Source organism: Pholis gunnellus, assembly GCF_910591455.1.
Source record: "Pholis gunnellus genome assembly, chromosome: 9".
In the NCBI taxonomy this organism is placed as follows: Eukaryota; Metazoa; Chordata; class Actinopteri; order Perciformes; family Pholidae; genus Pholis; species Pholis gunnellus.
This window is the reverse complement of record NC_136535.1, coordinates 10435696-10457387: the sequence shown is the minus strand read 5'-3', so window position 1 is coordinate 10457387 and position 21692 is coordinate 10435696. Positions and strand designations below refer to the sequence as shown.

At 41.5% G+C, this 21692-nt stretch overlaps 2 protein-coding genes across 2 annotated transcripts; one reads left to right on the top strand and one right to left on the bottom strand.

Annotated features, from left to right (window-relative positions):
* Positions 1-221: 221 nt before the first annotated feature.
* rrp8 (ribosomal RNA processing 8) lies at positions 222-4643 on the bottom strand. The gene is made up of 8 exons (XM_079166694.1): positions 4506-4643; positions 4277-4394; positions 3566-3830; positions 2668-3451; positions 1668-1797; positions 1475-1581; positions 1280-1376; positions 222-721 (listed from the first exon to the last, which is right to left on the bottom strand). Exons 2-8 carry the CDS (start codon positions 4379-4381, stop codon positions 608-610), a joined length of 1602 nt encoding a protein of 533 aa, XP_079022820.1. The 5' UTR covers positions 4382-4394; positions 4506-4643; the 3' UTR covers positions 222-607.
* Positions 4644-5778: 1135 nt separating this feature from the next.
* LOC306700571 (scaffold protein ILK) lies at positions 5779-20556 on the top strand. The gene is made up of 13 exons (XM_079165621.1): positions 5779-5912; positions 7164-7414; positions 13528-13693; positions 14738-14833; positions 14948-15044; positions 15155-15238; positions 15430-15515; positions 15620-15729; positions 15936-16063; positions 16264-16385; positions 16508-16607; positions 18416-18546; positions 18691-20556. The coding sequence occupies exons 2-13, from the start codon at positions 7326-7328 to the stop codon at positions 18838-18840; spliced, it is 1359 nt and encodes a 452-aa protein (XP_079021747.1). The 5' UTR covers positions 5779-5912; positions 7164-7325; the 3' UTR covers positions 18841-20556.
* Positions 20557-21692: the final 1136 nt, after the last annotated feature.

Below are 21692 nucleotides of genomic sequence, written 5' to 3'. Positions count from 1 at the left end.
CCACTAAGTCCATGAAATCAAAAAAATCTGTTTCCTATTAAGTTTCCCCTCAGACTCTCTTAGATCTATTAAGTGTAGAGAAGGTTTTGAGCAATACAAACACAGCACTTTACTAAAAATAAATAACTACAATCAGCGCTCCTGCCCTGTAAATCATACAGTCACAGATTCATTTTTATAAAATGTATATTTTATTTTTCACTTTTTCCAGAACTGTCGGTATTTTTCAACAGGACAAGCTTGACTTTAACGTGTTTTCTTGTAAGAATTACTACAATGGTGGTCTGTATATAATGTGGTGTATATACTGTAGGTTTTCTTTCCAACAAAAGAACACTCCGGGTTATTTTACTGATCAGCACATATCTATATTGATGTATTACATGAAAACCCCATGTATGCAGATAACTCAGGTCCCATCAAATCTGTGAACTACAGAGGCTTCAAAATGTAGCAATTAAAGAACGATACATTTAGATACAAATGTACAACTGCTGCTTTGAAAAACAGTAGATCCAAGCTGCACATTCACAAACACACTGCTTCAAAAGCAAAAGTATCACTGTATAACAAATACGTTGTTTGCATAAAGTCCTCTCACATACATTCATCTTTTCTTGTAGAGACAGGGCCTCAACTGCAGCCCAAATTTCTTTATATTTTCTGGAGCCTCTCCCGTCTTCAATAGTTCAAAGGAGTAGAAATGAGTGTTCTCTGCGTCCTATAGGAAGAAAAAAACAACAATCAAAACACAAATCACTCTTTACATACAGCCAGTCACTAGATAGATGTATTATATACCGGCCATTGTGTGGTTAAAATCTTCAGACTGAGCTGGTTAAATGATGTACGTCTAACTTTAATACATTTTAAAAAGTCTGTTTGTTGCCAACAATAAAGCAGTTTACTGAATATATGTTCTCCCTGAGGTTTGCTGCCCACAGCACCACCACCTCTAACTAAACATTATGAATGATGCAGCTTCCAGCTGCTTATTCCCTCTTTGAGAAAACTGACTTTAAAAAGGAAAATGAATCCTGATTTCATGACAATAAATATTATTGCATATTTTTCTATGTTTAAGATTTTACAGCTGGAAACAAAAGTGTAAAATGAAGATGTTTACATGTGTGACTAAGTGTTCGCTTCATAATTAGAGTGTGAGCTCACCTTTTCATTTCATCTACATGCGTTAACTTGGTTTATATTAAAAAAACATGAGAAAGTAGACGAATGAGGAAGTGTTTCTGTCCCCGATGTCCCTCGCTTGTTGTCTCACCTTGGTCACCATCTTGAATCCCAGACTCGCCAGCGCAGCGACGAAGTTCCGCACGTTCTCGAACCTGCTCGCCACTTCTGCTATTTTCAGGACTCCCCTACAACAAATGTGCAAAATCAGTTATCCAGACATGTACTATACATACACCAAAAACACACTGCCGTGCCTGTACTAAATCAGTGGGACATATTTTACCCCCTCTTTAACACACGGTTGGCCTCTGCTAGAAAATCAGCCAGGTTGGTTCCCATGAGAGAGAGGCAGAACACGGCGATGTCCACAGAGCCATCACGAAGCGGGACCTGCACAGAGACAATGCGTTTGATATTTTCTAACAACCGCACAGACTGTAAGTGGATTGGGACGCAGAAAACAGCGACACACTCACGTCGGCCATGTCACAGACTGTGACAAGATTGCAGGCGGCTGCCAAGTCGAAGCTGTGCACTTTGTTCTTCACGCTGCGCGCTATTTTACAGTCGCCACAACCGAAGTCTGCAACCACCAGAGAGGGAGGTCTGGAGAAAAAAAAAGGCACAAATGATGCGTTTACAATTACAGCACATTAAACTAAAAGTAGCAGCTCAGCTTTTACGTGACATGAACACGGGGCCAATGCACATCTTTAAGTAATAGGACCACAAGCAGTCAAAACGGTTGATCTTCTCCCAAACTGCCGACATTAACGAAGCCGTCTCCTCACAGCAGCCAAATGAAGCGTCAATTCAACACCCACCGTGCAGCAGCATCGCCTGCATTACTCTTCAGCAGAGTAATGGGAGGCATTTACTGTGTGCAGCGGATAAATGATGGAGATAATGGGAGGTTTGGACCCCCAACAAGAAATGTGAAGGCTATTAAATTTGTTTTACTGTTTTGAGAAAAAGCTGAACTAAAGAAGTGTTCCTGTATCATAGTTAAACTATGATGTAAAATCACAATCAGAAATATGTGTCGACTCTCTGCAAAGTGTGCAACAAAATAATCTCAGCTCAGAGGCCCACTTCTATCTCTTTGTAGCTTCAAACCGCATCCTATGGTCGTCTTCAGCGAACGGAGCTGGCTCAAGAGTCCCCGCGTGAGAAGTGAGAGACTTACATTTCCTTTTGTTGTGTAGGAGTTGGGTCGTGCTAGTTATCCCGTGACCCAAATCCTACCTTTCAGATCACGTGAGGACACCTGAGCCAGCTCCAGGTGCTGAAGAAGACCTCGACATGCAGTTGAAAGCAACAAGAATCTAATAAATGTTCGTTTGATCTTCGGTTATTTGACTATTCACACTGTTCTCAAAGGCCAAGAATGAATGTCCATGTCCAAATGAAGAAATTCAACAAAATCAAAAATGTTGAATTAAAAGGCAAATGAATACATTGATTAGAACGTCTCACTTTTGTCGGATGTAAGCGATGATGGCGTCCACTGGGTTGGCGGGCCATCTCTGAACCTGTGCCGTGTATCCTCTGTGGTAGATCCCGAAGGCCTGTGGGTCCTGCTTGAACATGCGCTTCGCCTCGCCGCTGGACGTGCTGTACAAAACCTCGTTAATGTATCGGAACCGGGCCGACTCCAGCCGCTGCTCCATGCGGGACCTCAGGGAGGCAGAGCGGTCCTCTTTCGCCTCTTCTTCGGGGACCGCAGGCTCGTCTTTCGTCTCCGCGGGACTCTCCTGCTGGACCGGTTCCTGTCTGTGGAGCAACTTCCGGAGCTTCTCTCTTTTCAGAATCTGTTCTTTGCTCAGCTCAGGTTTCAGTATTTTGATGGGCGGCTCACCTGCGATCTCCACTTCAGGTACAACTCGCTGCTTTTCCTCTGCGAGCGTCTGTGTGTCTGTTGTACCGGAGACGTCTGTGTCCTCTTCTGGCTTTTTCAGTTTCTGTGGTTTACTTTGCTTTTGCCTTTTCTTAGCTGGTGTCTGACCGTTGTTGTTGTTGCTGCTATATGAATCTATTTGGACTTCTTCCGTTGGCTTGTTCTGCTCTGCAGATTCTGCTTTATTGATTTCCTTCCCTGGGTTATTCTGACTGAATTTATTTTTACATTTCCTCTTGTTCTTCATTTTGGCTTTCCACTGTTGTCTGCTCACTCGCCCCGCGTCGTCCTCTGGTTTGGATTTGATCATTTGGTTATCCGTTGTTTCGACCATTGATGTGGTTTTTAACTTCAGGGCCCTAACTTAAGGGAGAAAAAAAAACATTTGGATATTATCTCATATTTAAGTACTGTGAATATCAACATTGTTGTTTATAAATTGATGAAACGCAAGCCTTTAACCAGTTAATTACTCACCAAATTTGTTGTCTTTCTTCCTCTTTCTTGTTGCAAGTGTCTCCTCATTCACCGTCGGATCCAAGTCTCCATTGTCTTGCTGCTCTCCTGTTGTCTCCGCTTGCTTTCGCTTCCTCCTCTTCTTCTTCCTCTTCTTCTTGGCAGGTAATGGGACCACGTCTGCCTCACTGTCGCTGTCCTGCTGATGGTCGTCGTTCTTCCACTCTGGTATTGACCCGAGTGTCTGCAGGGTCCGCAGCAGGCTCTTCTTTCCAACCAGCTTGGGCTGATCCGGGGAAAAAAATTAAAATAATGTAATAAGTGTTTGAACTGAAATGTGCAGACTAATGTTGAAGACTGTCCAATGTAGAACGTGTCACTTTTTCTTTGTAAATGTGGGAAATCACATATTTAATGGCTTCTTGTGCTACAAATTACATTTCCGATTTGTGTGTGTGTGTCCACACTTGAAGGCTACTGTATCTTAGTTGGTTGTTTTTTTATGAAATATGAAATGTTTCCCTGCTTGACTGTCTCCCAGAACAGGAAACAAAAACAAAACAATCTACAGAAAATCAGCTGTTACATTTCCTAAATATCATCTGTCCTATTTAATGGTTTCACCATCTTCTGCTATGTATGTTGGCGTTGCACAACTCAGCATACTAATAAAGCACATATAGCACACATAATACTGGTTACTCCTTATTGTAATGCAGCTGGCACGTTTACCTTGACATCCGTGCTGCTGCTCGTCTTCTGGGTGTTTCTGGGGACCGCTTTGCTCAGGACCTGAGCGTCTTGTTCGTCACTCCAGTCTTCTTCCTCATTAAACATGTTTCCCGGAGGACTGCAAGGAACACAGTAACATACATACGAATGTAAAGCACTGCTGGAGAGGAGCAAACAACTGTGCTTCTTCTCTATCAACGCGCTAACTCGGCTAATTCAGATAACTCACCGGTTTGACTCGAGGCAGAAGCTACTTTACTTCAAACGTCTTGTTCCGTTGATGGCGGTGTTTTGTATAAAAAGGTTTTCCTTAATAAACATGTAAATATATGTAATAGCTGTTTAAAAAAGTCTTGCCAAAAGCAAAAGCCACGTTGGTTTGTCTCATGTGCGTGAAGGAAGCAAAACAGAACTACAGGCGCATGTGGATGACGCAAGCACGCCGGAGATTTATGGGACGTGTAGTTCTTACATAGAGCCTACATTTTCTGCTCTTGTTCAGGATTTAAGAATGTTCAAAATTCAACTAGGCTATTTGTATCACTAATAATAATAATAATTATAATAAAAATCATCATCATAAGCACTCTGAATGAATGAATAAATATGTTTTACGGTCTTGTTTAATATTTATACTCTTTACTGTACGATATGCATTTTACTTAAACATGCGTGGATCTGTTACTGACAGGTTTGTTGACATGTAGGTTTACACATACAAGGACTTTGTATTAGTCATTTAGTGCATAACGGTCATAATAATAGAGAAAAGAAAAAAACAAGTAGTGCAAAAGTAAAGTTTTGTAAATATGAAATAGAAATGTACCATAAGAATATGTAAAGTGTATGTTTTAAAGCAAAAGAGCCGTACAGTGTTAAAGAAGAGGTCGAACTGTGCAACAATATTGACTTAAAGAGCAACTTCAAATGTGCAATAATTCACACTATGAAGATTATGCACAATGTTTTTGTTTTAAACAACAACTTGCCAGTTTTTAAACCTTGGTATTGAGGAAATAATGTTTTATTTCAGCTGTGTCTGTTTTAATATAGTCTAAATTACAAATAAACCTAAAACTAGAAACTGATGTCCAATCTGCAGGGAGACAATTTTGTGTTTGTACATATTCACTTTACAACTCAAAATAACAAGCATCATACCATTGGACATAATACCATAATATAAATTATATTTTGTTTTTGGGGACATTTTCTCTCTGAACATGCACATAACCACTGGTGCAAAGCAAACAAGCACATTTACACAAATATTGAGTTACTTTACTGGACTTTACTTGAGTATTTCCATCTTGTACTATACATACTTCTACTCCGCTACAACTCAGAGGGATATAGTGTTCATTTTACTCCCCTACATTACCTGATACCTGTCGTTACTCTGCAGATTCGTTTAAAAATAACCATGACCTGAGGCTGTGGATATTTAGACGACATGCAGTGCTCCCCGCCGCCTGTAGGGGGCGGTGCGCCGTCTTCCTCATCTGAACGTTACCACGTACGTCCGTACGGCGGTGAGGGTGTGGACGTCCCACAGCATTATTCACTCTGCTGGAGACAACATAACGTCGCTAATAACTTCTAACCGAATTACTCAGCAACAGGCGTTTTGTACCCGGTAAGTTTATCGCCTTGGAGGCACGTTTAATATCGGGCTGGGCTGTTTGAACCACCAACGTTTACTGTTTATTGTGCATCTCAGTGAAGCGTCAAACGAGGGAAAAAGGTACGCGGCTTTAGGCTTTAGGACAGTTAGCTTGTTAGCCATGTCTCGTTTTAACAACCAGAGGATGCTAGCTAATGCGGGGAGCTAATGTACTCCCCGTTAGTTTGATCAAGTGCAGTGAAAGCACACGGTGGTGGAGCTGGAGGAAGAGCCAGCTAACTTAAACGAGCTGTTCTTCTCTGTTCACTAGGCTCAGCTAGTCGCACTGCTGTGAAGATAGTGGGTTGTTCACGGTGAACTCACTACTGTGACACCAGAGTGTAGCTGTGTTTATGTTCACTACATGAAGAAATCACACTGAGTCAACCTCAGTGTGGTTAAAGGCATGAGTTACCCTGTAGTGTGGTCATCTACCATAGATGTTGTTTAAGTTTGAGTGCTTGGCTTAATCTAACATCAAGATTAAAATGTGTTTCTTCATTCATAGTGATTGTGAATAACAGTACAAAAATTGAGATCTCAGTGCTCTGTTATCTTCAGTTAAGTCTTTCAATTGTAAACAAACAAACATGTAGACAAACAATTACTTTCATCATAGTCCAGGCTGTGTGAAACAGACATTTTTGTTTCTTATTATAATTTTTTGAATGACACATTTCCTCAAGACAACTCAAGCTGACATCTTGAAATTGCTTGTTTTTGTCTGACCAATGGCCCCAAACTCCCCAAAATAATTCAGCTAAGTTTGACACAAGAGAGAGAAAAGCAGTAAATCCTCAAAGTTGAGAAATGAGAACCAGGTAATGTTTGACTTTTGTATTATTATCTATGTCTTAAACAACTGATCCATTTTCAAAATAGTTGCAGATTCACGTTCTCTCAATGAATAAACTTGGCTAACTGATGACTCAAATATTCATGTACGTGTTAATTCAAATATAACAGTACATCATTTAGTGTGACTCTGGACGGAGATATGTGTCTACGCTGGTGTACAGGGTGCTAGTCACAACCAAGTGTTGTGAGTCACGCAGTACTATGGGCGAGTACGATTACTCAACACTGGGCTGCTTGGCTTTCTTCTCTTCAGGTTTGCACCACAGAGTCATAACAGAGAGGGTTTATCAGCTGAGATAGAGATCAAACAGATTGAATAATGCGTTAACAGAGCAGCTTCCCTTCTCGTGTCCCCCTTTTCGTCAGGGCTGCTGGAGTGCTGCTCAGCTTCTCTGAAGGCGTCCCTCGTAATCCCAGATGAGGGACTGATGCTGAACCCCTCGGGTCGCCTCTCTCGTCTGTCCCACTTCCGTTCTGCCTCTACTCTGACGGGCGAACCTTAAGAGAAGCAGAGTCCACGAGCCAACGATGGACGACATCTTCACGCAGTGCCGCGAAGGCAATGCGGTGGCAGTTCGCTTATGGTTGGACAACACGGAGAATGACCTCAATCAAGGGTGAGCCAAAGTTTTCTTTTTGCTTTTACTTTTTAAAAAAATGTCACTTTGTGATGCCGTTATTCAACAATGCTGTCACAATAACCATGGCCAAACTTTTCCTTTCTTTTAAACAACTTATCTAAACAATGACTTATATGCATGAGACTTGCCACAGTGTACATTTGTGATGCTAAATACAGTAAATCAGAATCTCGGTTAATTAGGAGGTACACTGTAGTTTCATCGCTCACTTTAAACGTGTCTTTCTCAAACCCGATTGCCTGTGCAGGCGGAGAGCCCGCCTCTCCAGTCTCCAGAGATCGTGGCCTGTGATTGAACCCATTTCCGTGTGGGCACATGTTTATGTCCAGAATGCCAGCGGAGTAATTCAAAAGAGTAACGTTGGACAGGAAACCTGCTGCGATCGTTACAGTTAGTCACGCTTTCAGTTGCTGCAATTGAATTTAGGCCTCGTGGAAATTACGAGAAAGAATGGACTGAGAATAATACTGCAGGCTTCTGTAGGACTGGACATGTTTATTATACAAAATATCTGTGTGATAGTTACAGATCGGTCAGACCTGAGTGGCTTCTGTATCCTCAGCTGACTCTGTAAAGAAATACTTGGCGGAGCTTGCTTCCCTTTTTCACTCCTCTGTCCTAGATTTAGACTACCGGTATTTGTTTTTAGAGCAAACAAAGAGAGGCTGAGTCAATCCTTATAATTATTATGACTGTTTACCTTGGCGCTTCTCTCTTTTAGGTCCTTTTTACTGTTCCATGGTATGAACGTTGAGCTGTTTTTATGCTGAATTTCATATAAATTACTTTTTAAAGGACATGGTGTCAAGTACCCGAGGCTTCAAAGAAAGACGTCGTTTCATTTCTTTGATTACTGCAAAGTTTAACAAAACAAACGTTACATTTTTGTGTTAAAGAGAAGTGACTGATAACACCCAGAAGATAAAACAGGGATTCATACCTTTATTACAATATTTGAATATACAAGAATAGTTTTTAAAGTATAATGATATGCAAGACGTTAATTAATTAAGAAAACAAGTAAGTCAGCACGTGTAAGATGCCAAATAGTCTTTTTATGTTGCGGCGTTCGTTTTCCCCTTTTTAAGCTTCACTATTTGAGCAGAAATCCAGAGAGATTTGTTCCGTGTCTATTTTTCACTTTACTCGGGTTTCCCCATTGTTGTAAGACGGTATGACTGCATCGAGCCCGTGTGGATACATGATGCATTCCCAACATGTGACTCGTCCATTAGCTGATTGCATGTCGAGTTCGCTCTTTCCGGTTGATATATCTCTCCCAGCGGGAGAAAAACAGTTATTCCTCTCTTTTTCGTTTCCCTGCAGAACTTGCAGTTCTTCCCCTCCTTATATTTCCGTTATCCCACTAAAGCTCATCCTAACGGATCCTCACTGTAACGCTTGCCGTGTTCCTGGACGGTCGCGTGTTTACACTGATGTAACTCGCAGAGAGTCGTAGTGGAATGCTGAATCTCCTTACAAGGAATAACACCCAGGCCTCGAGGGAGCCGTCTACCACCTACCAACACCGAGAGAGAGGGGAGGAGGGTATTGTAGCGGGGCAGGACTGGAGGAGTTATGTGTGACGAGACAGAGGATCTTTGTGTGTGCATGTATTGAGGGAGGGGGGGGGGGGGTTATCGTGAATTTTTCAAAAGGGAAATGCACAGTAAGCCATAGCAGAGCCCATCACCATCTCCTCCTCCACTTCTGTTTCCTGTGTTGGTCTCCCAGTGGTATTAGATAGCTCCAATCATTTCCCTTCAACGTTTCCGCCAAGTTTACAAGAGTTAATTACAAAGTTTAAAGCAAATCCGCCTCCAGTTATTATCTCCGTTTTACACGGCTTCTCTGTTTGGTGCAGAATGTTTGTACAGGTCATAGTTCTGTGTTGAAAATGAACATGTGGAGCTGAGACAATTAATCGACGAGGCTGTAACTGTTATTATTGTCTTGAATAATCAGATAATAGAGAAAAATGTCCCCATAGTCCAACGTGATGTCTTGAGATTCCTCGTTCAGTCCGAACATCAAGTCAAAACCCAAAACTATTCTGTTTATCCTCACATATCTCAAAGAACAGCAGCGAATGCTCACATTTTAAAGTTTAGATTTAGAGAGCGTTTAGCGTTTTTCATTGTAAAAAGGACTCATTTATTGAGCTAAAGAAATTATCAAATAAATGATAAATTATCAAAATAGCTGCTGGCGAATTTTCTATTGATTTATCGTTTCCCCTCTAAATTAGTCAATTGGCTGCAAATGTATCTATTTCAATGTAAGTGATTAATAGTTTAAAATGTGTGTTCCAGCATCTTAAATGTACAAGACTCACTTGATAACACATTGAATAAAGTATCTTTGGGTTTTAGACTGTTAGTCCGACAATAGTGCAAATTCATCAAAACAAACATCATGTTGGCCTTTAGGAAATCCTGACGCTATTCTTAGCGTTTTGTAGAACAAATGATTATTGATAAAATAGTTGGCATGTCAATGGATTGTTTGCTGCAGCCCTAGTTGCATTGAAACGGTGTCCATTACAAACGCAAGGCTTATGAGGCCCGTTTGTGTTGTTTGGCCAGAGACGACTGAGCTCAATGCTCTTGTGATTTCTTTGGCCTTTGAGTGTGTAATCGTGGCTTTGATGGTTATCTGTATAAATGTGCATCCAAAAGAAGTCCTGTGCATGTGTGGATAACAGTTCTCGCAGAACATTCCCCTTTACACTCATGACTGTTGTGAACAGTAGGACAGCATGTCTTTTAAAGGAGCTGTTTACCGTGTTGTTAAGATTGAGGCTCCTTGTTTGGGGAAGGAGCTAGATTTACTGTGAAAACTGATTTTATATATATATATATATAAGCTCTTTGGTGGGAGCGGCGCTGTGTACTGTTGCAAACAGACGGTGATCGAGAGGCTTGTTGCAGCAGGTAGAAATGCTCTCAGGAGAATCAGGAGTAGCAGTTTATGTGAATGAGGCAGCACAGATTGTCAGGTATGCGTTCCCAATTGAATTTAACAATACTCATTAAACCAAGTTAGGATCAGTGCCTATTCATCATGGGTTTTATGGGACATCTCTACTCTGCAGCTGTTGTTTTCTTAATCTGAGATTAATTGTATTGACCCCAAATGCATTGTGTGGGGATGTCCTGATTAAGCTTTATTTTTTGGGCCCTGATCTGCCTTTTCATATCGGGTATCTGCCGATATTGACCGCTGATCTCTCCAGCGATCTGCTACAGAGAAGACGTATCGCTCTGTTGGAGTTGTAGAACAGTCTACTCCAGGTTGTAATGCAGTTTTACAGCGTGGAGGGTTTTCCCTTCACAAATGATCTCCGGCTACGCTACAGGAGAGCAGAGATGCAACACCAGCAGGCTGAGGTGGACAAAACACACCCATCAGTTCTGCTGTTCTCATGCACTGTATGTTCAACAGTATCTCATAGAGCATAACATATTTCTTTGACTTTCCGCGAGGCGACAGAATAAAGGATATAAATCCTACAGAAGTTGTTCTCTCTGTAGACACATTGTTGTTCTTTTCATTTGTTCGGTGTTTCCGTGAAGTTGGTCCCGAGGCTTTTTAAAGGACCTGGTGGGGATGTCGGGTGCAGACAAGGGCTCTTCCTCTGGCTTTTCCGTCTGCCAAACTGAGCACTGTTGGCAGGTGGAAGTGCCTGAAATAAATTACCGCAGCCAGTGTGGAGGGGGGCGAGCCGGAGAAAACCCTGGCACTCAAGTGCCGTTGGGTTATGGGGATGAAGCTAGCTTAAGGGGAAAATCTATCCTATAAAAAGGGCCCCGAATAGAAACGCGCACACAGAAAGCTGAGGCATGAGTCTCACTTGATGTGTAAGTACATTTTCAGTTACATGTGGATTGTTTATAATAAATGATCTTTAGTTTATTTCCAATGGGTGATGAATGATATGTTAAAAAACGATTACACTAAAGGCTATTTTGGACATTAGCGACAAACATAAAATTAAAAAAAGGTTACACAATATCTCAAGATAGGAATACACAAACAGAACCAATGAGAGAAGGAGAGTGATGTTCTTTTGGTCCATATTTTCTAACTAAAACGTAATGTTTGTTTGTCTGCCTCTCCTTTGACTTTCTCTTCAACCGCACATCCAAATGTCGGATTGTGAATGAATGAATTCCCCAAATTCCAAGATGACATCTTCAAATGGGTTTGTTTTTTTTTGGTCCAACCAACAAGCCAAAACTAGTCCCAGTATGTAAGCTAGTCAGTTAAAAATGATATAAAACAAATCGTCACATTGTAAGAGCGGAAACCAGAGAATTAGTTTCTGTTTGATAAAAGATTTAAACTATCAAAATAGTAGCAGATTGTTTTTCTGTAGATCGACTAACCGTTTCAGCTCTGGTTATTTGCAAATTGTGAATGTAAGATCTAGATAAATAAGCCAGTTGGTTGCAGTCTGGCGTCTAAAGAACAGAGCCGCTAACTTCACAACTCTACCTCCTTCCCTGAACAGACTCGAGCTTAACACAGACAACTTTTCAAATCAGTGAAGTGGGTCTGTGGGGAGCTTTTCTCTCATAAACTTAGTCTAATTAGTTTTTTAGGATTTGGCCTTTTAGTCTGAGAGGAAATTGCACGCAGAGCAGATCTGGTGTGACTGCGGCGGGTCACCCAGATGCACAGATGGATGTGTGTTTTGGGACTGAGGGTCTCTGTGGGGCTCTTGATGCTGTTTTGAACAGAGCTCTGCAGGATGTGTGAATACAAGCCAGCGAATTGATGTGTGTGTGTGGGGGGGGGCACAGAGGGTTCAGATTCCTGCAGATTCATAATACTCCCTCAGTTCTGGCCTCACATTATTCTGCTGTCTGCCTACTCATAATTTCTCGAGCAAGTGCATAACTTTATTATCCGGAGGACTGTGCTGTGTCCTGGCACAAGCCCTGATGCGAAAAGGAGAGCGTATGTGAAGTGGAATGTGTCATCAGTGCAGCTGTATCAGTGGGAGGGAGAGGACGAGAGGACGGGGGAGTCGTGAGACTCTGATGAGGGAGGAAAATGAGTTTGAGATGAAGAGGAGGTGGTGGCCACAGCCCGGTGGAGAGGGGAGGGAAATGATGAATGACAGCTGAAGGAAGTCTCTCTGGGCCTTATAAGGACTGCAGCAAATGCTCGGCCTATTGTTGTTTTTCCTGATTGACTCTCTGTCACTCAGCTCTTACTGTGTCTGGATCTCTCAGTCTTTATCTCGTTGTCTCCGAGGAGCTGCGCCATCAGTCACTCTGTCATGTCATCGAGGCCACTGTCCTAACACGTGTCGCTGCCGGTGTCACTGAGATGAAGAGGAATGATGAGACCCGAGGTCTCGAAGCTTTTGTCTGAGTCTGAGTTGCATCAACTTCCTTCTTCTTCTTCTGAAGAGGACTAAAGTACAAATGAACAAACTCTTCATTATGTACTCTCAAAGCTGAGCGTCACAATACTGAATAGCCTAAAACAACTATTATTTAGTCTACCCATATAAGAGACTCAATGAAGGGAGGATTTATTGCAGGACTGTTAGTTGCCAGTTTAATAGAAACAAATAATGTCTTTCTTGTTTTTTTTTTTTAAATGAGTAGTACTCAGAGTCTGTATGCAATGCAAAACAGCTTATTAAAGTGATCATTTTCTTGTTGATTACCCAGTTTTCTCTCTGGAATGCACACTTGTCCTTTTTTGAGAAGTGATATTTTTATTGTCAAAGCAAAACACGCTCCGAAAATACAGTTCCAGTTTGTTACACTTGGCCATGTGCCAGTTACACCACAGAGTTGTTTGCAGCAGAAAACTTATTGTGGTTTGCATTTTTCTCTCTCTCTCTCTCTCACTCACTCACTCACTCACTCACTCACTCACTCACTCACTCACTCACTCACTCACTCACTCACTCACTCACTCACTCACTCACTCACTCTCTCACTCTCTCTCACACTCAAATGATACAAAGAATAACTGCAAGACAGGCAGGAAACGTTGCTACATTCTTGCTTTGCTGAAGGTTTTGGACCAAACCTGTGCTGAATATGAATTATCCTCTCTCCCCGCAGAGACGACCACGGCTTCAGCCCTCTCCACTGGGCATGCAGGGAGGGCCGCTCCAGCGTGGTGGACATGCTCATCATGAGAGGGGCTCGCATTAACGTCATGAACCGGGGGGACGACACGCCTCTGCACCTGGCCTCCAGCCACGGTCACCGCGACATCGTGGGAAAGGTAGGGTTCATGTAAACACTGGGGCAGAAACAACGTGATGCTGGAAAAGGTCACTTCCTGGTTCCTTTGCTCATCCTCCACCGTAAAAGACAGATGATCTACGTCTTCAAATTGGCTTCATAAACACAGGATATTATGAAATCTAAAATGTTGTCATCAGCAGTGATAGATACAAAGGTCTTGTCTGGTCTTGCAGTTCCATCATAAGCGTTTTTTAACTGAAGGGGGGCTGAGGGAGGCTTAGCAATGCGTCAGTGTTGAGGGGAAGTTTCAAAAGCTGCAAGTGTGACTATAAAACCTACTTAACAAGCTATTTATGATGATGAAATATGTTTATTAATCCTTTTTCTATTCAGGGACAGTCAGTTTGCCCACTTGCTCATTTTTCAAATATATCTCAGGACATTTAGGACAAATACATCCACTGCATGTTGAATCTATGGCTGATGGACATTTTGTGGCTTATTTTTATTCGCCAAAACATTAATTGCAATGCAGGGATCCATTCACAGGCCAGTCTGTGTCTGCTAAAGTGTCCTGTGCAGCATGAGAAGAATCACCTGCACGATTCCTTGTAAGATGCACCACACGAGTATTCTGTGTGTCCTGTTTAAAGGCTTTGTTATCCACTAGTTTGCTATTGGAGGTGCCTCATGCACCGTGGTGTTTGGAGCGCCATGAGGCTGCACAATTATTATAGCAGGGTTTGAAATACAGCAGATCTAGTTGGTTAAATAAAATGCAAGTGAACTGCCTGATTATTGTATTTGTTTAAAGACATTCATTTAAAAAGTATGAAGATATCTTTGTAAGTGTATCATATGCCATAATGTGAGGCCTCTGCTCCAGGGTGTCTGATTTAGAGTTGCTGTCATGCAGCTATTGAGTTTAATGTCAGGCATGTCTCAATACCTCTGGTATGTGTCCACGGGCAAGACGATGTTTATCGGCAGCATTAGCACTCATCCCTGTATACAGCCCAAACAAGATCTCACCCATCTGTTTATTTTTTTATGTAATCCTTTGTTTCTGCTTCTCTTTCAGCTCATCCAGTGCAAAGCAGACACTAATGCAGCTAATGAACACGGGAACACACCACTGCATTACGCCTGCTTCTGGGGCCAGGACCTCGTGGCCGAGGTTAGTGCTCCCCCTGGTGGTGCTGAAGCTGAGACTTCTCTTTTTTTTCTGTGTAATTCCCATCACAATGAACTATTAAAGTAGCGCTGACATCAATCTGTCCTTTTCACTCAGGACCTTGTGACTAATGGGGCTCAGGTGAGCATCTGTAACAAATATGGGGAAACTCCCCTGGACAAAGCCAAACCTCACCTGCGTGAACTCCTCAGAGGTATCCCGACTCCCCCGTTACCCCTTGCCTCATTCCAACAGGTTCAAATGCATTTTTGGGAGGTCTTTGTTTTCAATGTTCTCATTGCAAACTATCCCTCCACCACGCAGAAAAGGCTGAGAAAATGGGACAGAACTTGGCTAAAATTCCCTTCAAGGACACGTTCTGGAAAGGCACCACCAGAACTCGACCCCGTGAGTCCCACACACACACACACACACACACACACACACACCAGTTTATGAGCAGTTTCCATCAGTTGGTTCGCTCATCATGCTGCAAGAAAAGAGATGATGTTCCCTCGCTGGCCAGGCAAGGAATTTGAATGTTTGAAGTTTCACATGAATAACCGGGCTTTTGTCTGAACTCCATCTTGTGTTTATAGGCAACGGCACTTTGAACAAACATGCAGGCGTTGACTACAAACAGCTCTCTCTCCTGGCTAAAATAAATGAGAACCAGTCCGGAGAGGTACTTCTGCTCTTATTCCTTTTGTTCCTTTTGTTACTGAATGGTCATGCAGAGTTACATGTCGTTCATTTCACCTTTTTTCTATTTCTGGTTCTTGTCCGTAGCTGTGGCAAGGGCGCTGGCAAGGAAATGAGATTGTTGTTAAGGTGCTAAAAGTTCGTGACTGGACCACAAGGAAAAGCAGAGATTTCAATGAGGAATGTCCCAAACTCAGGTTATTATTTAATCCTGACTGTTCTACAGTCTCTATGTGCTGTGGTCAGTCACTCATTTGTCTGTTTGCATTGTGTTGAACCAAACTTTTACTTATGATTTGTTTTTGGGGGTATTGCATCTCACACAAGCCGTCTGTTTATGTCAAATCCTCTGTCTGTCTGTCTCTCCCCCCTCCCTGTGCCTCCCTCTTGGGCTCTATCCCAGGATATTCTCCCACCCGAATGTCCTACCCATGTTGGGAGCATGTCAGTCTCCTCCCGCCCCTCACCCCATCATCATCACACACTGGATGCCTTATGGCTCCCTCTACAACGTGCTGCATGAAGGCACCAGTGAGTACCACTACTCCACTCCACAAAGTCTGTACCTGTCACCATTTTGAGTGTTTGGCAGGGATTTGTGATTTATTGCACTTTGTCATTATGTTGCCATCACTTTTTGTACAGTAGCAGTTTCACTGTCGTCCTGTTATGTGGTGAAAGTAAGTGTGGCTGAAACCTGTTTCATGATTCGTCTCTCACCCTACTGTTAGACTTCGTGGTGGACCAGACACAGGCGGTGAAGTTTGCGCTGGACATTGCTTGTGGAATGGCCTTCTTACACACACTTGAACCCATGATCCCTCGCCACTATCTCAACAGCAAGAGTGTTATGGTAAGAAGAAGTTGAGGATTTAACAGAGCTGACCCATCGGGTCACAGAAAACTGCAGAAGAAGAAGAAAGTGTTTTCTGTTTCATTTAAAAGTGACATCTCAGTGATTGCTTGTCTCCGCAGATCGATGAAGACATGACAGCCAGGATCAGCATGGCAGATGTCAAGTTCTCCTTCCAGTGTCCTGGCAGGATGTACTCGCCTGCATGGGTAGCACCCGAGGGTAAGCATCACTCATACAGCACAGATCCAGAGTGACACAAGCTCCAGTGTGAGTGATGGACGCAGGGAACTCCAGACTGTCTCAGAACTAAATGGTGATCTACAGCTGATGTCCCCTTGAGATACGGTGAACATAAACCGATTAACAAAAATAACCAGGGAACATCTGCAGCAGTGGTAATGGCAAACCACAGAACAAGGTTTTACGTTTACAGAGCAGCGGATGGGGCGTGATGTCAGTGACTGCATGAGATACAGGACGCTTGTTACCATAGAAGCACAGAGAGTGTTGCTATTGATACGGCATAAATGTACACATTTGGCTCAGGTGAAGAATTCCCTTAGGACTTATCTTCAGCTCGGATGTCTTCTTGTAACATTTAAACCCTGTAAGATAACCGATGGATAGAGCGATGAGTCTTTAATAAGTAAAGTAACACAGATAAACTCCAGCCTTTCACGTTTAAGTAATACATCTTTAAGTAATTAAGTTAATCTTGAATATATTATATATTCCAACTTAAGTAGGTGTCCATCATGATTTATGGAGAAAAATGGCTTTTTTTTTTATTGTATCACTGACTGGAACAGATGGATAGAAATTGCTTCAGGAAAAGGAGCTTGAGATTTAATTTGGATACAGAAGCACCGAGGTCTCCGAGTCACTGATACTGCTGGGGCAATATAATGGTATTTATCTTTTATAGTCGATGGGTTTGGGTGTATTATGGGATTAAAAAAAAGAATTTTCATCATGGATTTAAGATTTAAAACATACTTGTGTATGCCAGCTAAAAATGTTTTAATACAAAACAGAATATTTTCACTTCCTTGTTGATTTATATTGTGAAAGAAAGCCCTAGTACATTTATTAATGTAAACCACTTCTCCTCTTTCACTGTGATTTGTGCTTTTTGATCAGAATTTTTCATTTCTCGTGCCTGCCATCTGTAATTGTTTATCTCCGCCAGGAGATAATGAGATTTGTGGTGTGAGTGAGTGTGAGTGTGCGTCTTTGTGTCAGTCCACCGCGGCTAACCTCACATCCTGTTGCACCAATTGCACAATATTTTGGGTGCTCTTACGGCTGCATCGTCAAGGACCTCTCATGTTTACAATGATGCACACTTTCTCAAAACAGCTTTTGTTGCCCGTTTTAAAACTGAAATGATTGACTGCTTACTCCTCACTCGCTACACCTAACCGGCCCCCAGCGGGTAGGGGCCTCAAGTGAGACACAGTGGGGGAAACAGTTTGCTCACTTGTATTGCTTTGGATGGTGTGCAACTACCAGTACACACACAGTTAAGTGAATCATGGCCGCTAAGCCACTGCTCTGTGGCTAGAGACGGTTTTTCCGTGCCTTTGGGGGCATCAACCTCACATTTACACACATACTTAACTAAATGTGGGCGATGAGGTTATCGAGCACTTCTTAGATCACCTCCTGACCAGCCATAGAGAATAGATGATTACTTGTGCGCAGTGTTAACAGTAGAGACGCAGCACAAATGTGTGTGTGGCTTGTGGTCGTCAATAAATGGATGGATATTTGACCGCTTGCAAAAATAACTGCATAATTGAATGCTTTCGATGTTCAGATAATGTTAGCATTGAAACACGAGTACAAAATCAAGCTGTTCATCCAGTGGTGTTGCATGTATTTAAGTAATGATTCACATTCATGTAGAAATTCTGCATTTCAACCCTAGTAGTCACAAACGTGTGCTCAGCTGTGCTTGAATGGAAGGAGGCATTTCCTCTGTTTGCTTTGCGTAACCTTCGTTCGTTGCTCTTTGTGATTTCCAGCCCTGCAGAAGAAGCCAGAAGAGATCAACCGCCGGTCAGCAGACATGTGGAGCTTTGCTATCCTGCTGTGGGAGCTGGTGACCAGAGAAGTGCCGTACGCTGACCTCTCCAACATGGAAATTGGCATGAAGGTTAGCAGAGTTACCTTTCGTTCAGTAGATTCAGCAGCTGAGTTACAAATGCTTGCAGGCCAAATAAACTACAACTCATAGCTGTATTGCATTCAAGATATATCTCTCCTACAGCACCAACCCTCTGTCTGTTTTGGCCCACAGGTTGCCTTGGAGGGTCTCAGGCCCACCATCCCCCCCGGCATTTCGCCCCACATTTGCAAGCTCATGAAGATATGCATGAACGAGGACCCGGCAAAGAGGCCTAAATTTGACATGATTGTGCCGATTCTGGAAAAAATGCAGGACAAGTGAAAGACCTCCTCCGCCCTCCTGTTCTGAAGCGTTGACTTCGGGGGAACTCTTCCCCCAAAAGTATCCCTTTTGATGTGGTGGTGTGGTGCTTACCAGTATTGCCTTAAACTCTTACTCTACTGCTGCATTCAATGCCACTGTAGCTTCTGAGATGAATTCAGCAGCAGTCACGCCTTTTATGTTCTTTTTTCTTTTTCCAAAGTGTTTCAAGTTTTTATTAACGTCTTCATCTTTGTCACTGTCTGCCGATGCTACTCATCTTATAAACTGTAATCATGTGGACTGAGTACAATCATCTTCGATCTGCTAGACTGAATAACCTGTGGAGGTCAGCATGGCAGTGGATTTAAGGCCTTATATTTCTTAACTACAGTCGGCTGACTATTGAAAACAAGTCACCCTGCAAGGAAACTGCTCCTCTAATGTTTGCTCTCTATAAAACAAATAACATATTAACTCAAAGCTTGTGTTGTGGGGGAAAGAACTGTGTGTAACTGGGCTAGCATGACAAATGTCTGAAACCAAACATTTAAGATTAAGAAAAAAGTGTATGTATGAGTCGTGCCTGTGGGAGTACTGAGCAGTGTTGTACCTTACAGCTTGGCTGTGTAGTGATGTGCAGAGCTTCACCTGCGTACGATGATGTAAAACTGGCCACAGAAACTTTATTCCCGGTGCAGCAACAACATGTCGGTGTTGATCTTTGCAATGTTGGGATTATTTTTCAAAATTGCATTGCAAGATTGCTGATTTTCTCTTGTTTACCACTAAATTACTCAATTAAATGAATGTAATCTAGTTTATTTTCCCTTCAAAATCTCAATGTAACAGTTTTATTACGATCAAATTCTGTACTTTCCTACAAAGAGAGTATGTATTCTCCTTTGCAAGACGTCTAAAGGCGTTACAATCATGTGTTTTCATGTTGAATACTGGCAACATATGTAATCCAACATTCAATATTTTGCTTTCCTTGTAACACTGCAACCCAGTCTGTAATTTATTCATGGATACCACAGGTACAGTTGTAATTTGTTGTTGTTTTGTTGAGCATGAGGGCTGCCTTTCCTCCCCTTTCCTCCTCCTCACGTTCATGGCTACATCAGAAGCAGCTGTGAACAGAAGGTGACTGAGACATTAAGGGCTGCTGTTCACATCCTGCAAACTGTTGTAATGTTTTCTCACTTGCTCGGGTTGTTTTGATCCTCTAGTCTAGATTACTTCGGACTTTGTCTCAACCTCATGGGTTGTTTCTTCTACCTGCGCGTTGTCTCTGTGCCTCCGCCAGCTTGCTTGTTTGTGCTGAAGCCAAAATCAAGAATGACTTATACAAATGTATGTATTTATATATAAGTATATTAAAAAGGAATCATATTGGCAACTTGAATGTGGGAATTTATAGTGGGAATTGGATGCTTTTGGGTTATTTGGTAGAAGAAAACAAATGTTCAACTGAATAATTCTTGATGTGAAACATGAGCATTAAAAACATCAGGCCAGTGTTATTTAACTGCTGACAGTTAATTCAATAGTGATTTTGTGATATTTTTGTAATAATGAGTTTCTTACTATTACTGTTAAATTAGCAACAGAAAAGTCATGTTTAAGGAAAAGAGATGAGAAAAGAGAGCTGAAGTTGGTGGTCCTTCAATCACTGACAACATGGAATAACTGTATTACTTATGGAGCTATATGTATTCTTACTGTATGTCCTAAAAGGGGAAAAGATTATAAAGTAATTTGAAGAAACTATATTTAATATTTTCCAGCAGCATATGTTCATATTAAAAAGTCAAGTTAAATGTTAATTGAAGTATTTAACTATCAAATTACATATCAAAATACATTTACCTAATCCTAATACATTTTTAAAAAGGTATTAAAAGTTATCCCTGTTATCAATAAGCATGAATGTAAAGCTACAATCAAGCAGATCAAATATTGAAATCGAGCAAATTATTCGCCTCAAAATGTAGGTCAGTGAGTTTGTTAGGTTTTATTATCTTGGCTTAATATTTCATACATGTGATTTCAATCTCTTATTTTCCATGTATTTATGAGTGAGTTTGTTACTGTTCAAAGTCGGTGTGAAACAAATATTTCCAGACAAACCTTTGACACATTGCTCCTTTTAATATCATTTTCCTTTGATGAATGTCTCTAAAAATATATATTTTTGTTGAATATTTTGGTTCCACTTACTTATAAGCCACTAAGTCACCCCTTATAAAGGTTCTATAGATTTTTTTAAAACGATAAAATATGAAAATAAATAATTTGATAATGCTTTATCGATCATATATTTGTAATTAAGAAAACAGGTTATGAAAAGTATCTTACTTTCTAATAAGCTATCATTCTAGATGCGTAATTCTTATTGTACATTTTGATAAAGTTACTAAATACGCGTCACAGATTTCTCACATTCTAACATGCCACCAGCTAAAGTTAGTTCGTCATTGATAAAGTGTATTAAATCTCAAGTAGGCAAATGTTAGTGTAAGTCATTAATAAAAATGTCCTTTTATAAAGTAATCAAGTCTGCATTTTTAAATGTAAATGAATAGTTAAAAAGGGTTCTGGTCAAGGTACCCAGCAGCTGTTTTCCAGAGGGTCAGAGGTCAAATTAACCATTAAAACCCCCTTAAATAAGCATAAACACGAACTGAAGACATTTTTCCACAGCTTGTCAACAGTATTATGTATTTTAGATATTGCTGTTGGCACGGAATATATGCAATATGCTTTACAGGTGACGATGTGTGCAGCACCGGATCAATATGTCCTAAAACGGTCGGGAAAACTCCACTTTAATCCATTAAATTATCCTCGCGCTCTGTGCCTGAGAGGCA